Consider the following 3,817-nt stretch of genomic DNA (forward strand, 5'->3'; position numbering starts at 1 on the left):
CTACTTGACAAAATCAGTTATTTTTGTCTGTACATATCTATTAGAAAAGTGAATGTCACTAATATAGCGTTCGAGGTTGCAAAAGCTGTTCCATATAGGCTCCGGAACAGTGCGCGATTCTAAAAAGTTGCGAGTCTCTGCCATTTTTTGCGCCATTTCATTAAGAGAAGGAACATAAACATCAACATCTTCATCAGACTCATTTTCCTCACCCTCGGCCTCGTCACTTGTTGCCATGACTGATGTCACTGATTCTATAATCTGCTCGTCAGTTAGTCTTTCTGTTACCGTTATGTCGTTATCAATTTCCACATATTCTTCAAAATTAAATTCCCCGATTTTCTCTTGCACTGCAATTTCAATTGCATTATCCACATCTGTGAAAATAAGTCCAGGATCATCTTCATGTTTTTTTAACCATTCTGTTAGGGGAAGCTCATCGTCTGCATCAAATTCAGCACTTTTTTCAGAAAATCCTCCATGCTTGAAACAGTTTGCTATTGTATCTTTGCTAACCTTTTGCCAAGCCATGTGAATAAAATTTACAGCATCTAAAATGCTAACTGAAAATGTTTTTCCGTTGTCCATAGCCTCTATCATCTGCGCGAGTAAAATTTTCCTATAATGGCTCTTTAATGAATGAATTACACCTTGATCCATCGGTTGTAATTTTGAACTCGTATTCGGTGGCATAAAAACTAATTTAATTTGGTTTAGTTTAATCTCAGGGTGAGCTGTACAGTTATCAACTAAAAGTACAATTTTCCTATTTTTTTGTTTTAATTGTTCATCCCATTCAAGCAGTTCATTTGTGAAAATTTCAGAGGTCATCCACGCGTTACGGTTTGATTTGTATTTTACGGGCAATTGTTTATTTTTGAAACATCTAGGATTGGCAGATTTGCCTATAACCAACAATTTCCTTTTTTCTGTTCCAGACATATTGGCAGCTACTAAAACTGTAATCCTCAATTTAGATAACTTTCCTCCAGCACAACTTTCTCCCACAAATTTTAAAGTCTTATCAGGAGTCATTTGATAAAAGAGCCCTGTCTCATCAGCGTTAAAAATGTCTTCACTGTCATAGTTTTTCCGAATATGAGGCCAAACATTAGTTAACCAGTCATTAACAACATTCAAATCTACTGCTGCAGACTCACCCACAATTTTTCCTGTTCGGATATTATGTCTTCTTTTAAAACGTTCAATCCAACTTTTAGAACACTTGAAGTCTTTGTTTTCGATTTTACTACCCATTTCATTAGCTTTTTCTTGTAGAATAATACCACTTACAGGAACGTTTTCTTGTCTTTTTTGTGTAAACCACTTAAGAAGCCCTTGATCCATTTCATGGTGCTTTGATTTTCTCATTTTTTTACACGTAGAATTTCCCTGACCATACGCTGATAAAATGGCTTCTCTTTGCTTCCATATCATAGAAACAGTGGATTTTATCAAGTTCATTTCCTGGCTAACATCGCGTTGTTTAACACCACTTTGTATTTTTTGTATAATATCATACTTGTCCTTTAAGGTTAGAGCTTTACGTTTTTGTTTTTCCATTTCGAACAATGTTATTACACAAGTAAGTACTTATGTAGCGCTACTTCGACACAGTGACCAAGAATCGACTGGCACAGAAAGCAAGTTGGTGGGGAAATGCGTAGCGCGTAAATCAGGGAATCCCCGAAAAGTTCATTATAAACGGAAAACTGCACTTTATTTTGAATAATATTTAGTTCATTTTATCCGAAAGTTCATTACAAGCGGATTCAGTGGTTCATTATAACCGAAAAAAAATACATTAGATATATGGAAAAAATTTCGTTACTTGAAATACAGTACACTATAGCCGGAAGTTCATTACAAGCGGGTTCATTATAACCGGACAATACTGTAGTTTGAAATAGTAATCATATCATTGTCGATAGAACCTGAAAGTTTAGCATGTTTTAACAAATGACGCCCGAATTTATCCAGAGTCATATTAAGCAATAATTTTAGCTTCGCGTAGTTCTTCTATTATAGAAACGATTTCGTTTTGATGACCCGAATGGCCTGCTGTCTGGGAAGCGACTAACAACTTTAGTCTTTCAACTAATTCATTTGCATCTTCCCAATGCACATAATCACCTTTATTTGTGTTTACTTCTTTAAATAGTACTTGACCACCTTTCTTCGGTTTTTTATACTTCGTGATAGTTGAGAATAATGGTCCTATAATATTTTTGTATTTCATCGAACTTGTCCCCCATATTCGATTCATCGAAATTTCTTCGATATGCATTGGTTTTTTCTAAAATTTTTTTGTAAATTTCCTTATCTTCCGTAGTAAAATGAACAGGCTTCTTTTTAAAAATAAGCTCATAAATTCCAGGAGTCCCTTTAAAGATTTCATTGTCTACTTTTATATCTGGACCTATAAATTGAACCTCCTTCGAACCAATATAAAATTTCTCTGAGAAAGTGTCATGTCTTACGCTTGTTCTGTGATCAAATTTACTTTCTGCATCGTGATGCATTTTGTCAATATATGTTCTGGGTAATTCATCAAAATCATTTAAATATTCGTTGTAAACGTCTGTATCAACGATGTTTTTAATATAGTTTTTACTTAACTGAACAGATTTGTCAAGAACCTCATTGAAGTTATAATTATTATCATTGTCTTCCTCGGGAATGTATTGGAACACATTGTCCTGTGCATCTGTTTTAGTTATTGATTCTTCGAAATCTTCCTGTGATAAAACATCATATTTTGAACTAATCGGACTCATTCGATCTTCTTTTTCATTTTTGATGGCATCGATTCTTTTCACAAGGTTAGTAACTTTTGTAGCAATTCTTCTTTGTCTTGGCGTGAAAATTTCTTCTTGCTTTGGTGTAGTAACAATAGTTTTTTTCTCACGAACAGGAGACAGAATTGTATTTTCTAACTTTCGCTTTGTAGGTGTACTGTGCTCAATGTTCGACACATTTTTTGTTTTCACATCTTGATTACTTTTTATTGGATTTTCACTCCGTCTCTCAATTAATGTTTCCAAATGTTTAGTGAGGGGTTCATACTTTATCTCTTCATTTCGTTGAGTTGCTTTAATTAGTTCTAATTTTCTTTGTAAATCTTTTCTTTTCTTAATCAGTTTCCTTTTTAAATCAACCACATCTGATATTTTCGAATCCATGTCTCCTAAGGCTTCCGAAAATACAAATAAACTGAATCTATTTATTTGAATGATAGGCTTATATACCTATGCAAAATTTCACAAACATTCTATAAAAATACTTTATTCAATAGTATAGATGCACATGTTTTGTTTTGTAATGATCTCTTATATGATCTTTATAGTAGCAATATATACATGGTAAGTTAGGAGTATCTGTTTCACCTCCACATTTTGGACATTTATATTTTACAGGAACTGGCATGTTGAATGTTCAACATACTTCTATAGACTGAAATTATGAAAATGGATCAATAAAATTATCAAATCCTTTTCTAAACCGACCACTACGAATTTCGTTCTCTTTATCGACTACTAAAAAATCATAACTGTTTTGCCAGCAAAACGAACACATTTCTTTAAATTTATCAAATGAGATATCAGTGCCGATATGATCATCATTGATATGGCGCAAGTTTAAATTATCTTGCTTAAATAAAATAATAAAATTTGCGTTGTCTCTTATTAGATGCTTAGGAATACATGTGTAGGTTTGACATAAATAAAAACAATCTATATTTCTGTGTCGTCCCATGCTAAAATATTCTTTCATTAAATTTTGCTTGTCACATGCCACATCGTCAAAAATAAAGACA

At 33.2% G+C, this 3,817-nt stretch overlaps 1 protein-coding gene across 1 annotated transcript; it reads right to left on the reverse strand.

Annotated features, from left to right (window-relative positions):
* LOC135125726 (tigger transposable element-derived protein 4-like) lies at positions 1 to 1,563 on the reverse strand. Its single transcript, XM_064051387.1, has one exon. It carries the CDS (start codon positions 1,561 to 1,563, stop codon positions 1 to 3), a length of 1,563 nt encoding a protein of 520 aa, XP_063907457.1.
* Positions 1,564 to 3,817: the final 2,254 nt, after the last annotated feature.

This window comes from Zophobas morio, unplaced genomic scaffold (genome assembly GCF_036711695.1).
Source record: "Zophobas morio isolate AGI-343-1 ecotype UQ-CSIRO unplaced genomic scaffold, CSIRO_AGI_Zmor_V1 ptg000009l, whole genome shotgun sequence".
In the NCBI taxonomy this organism is placed as follows: domain Eukaryota; kingdom Metazoa; phylum Arthropoda; class Insecta; order Coleoptera; family Tenebrionidae; genus Zophobas; species Zophobas morio.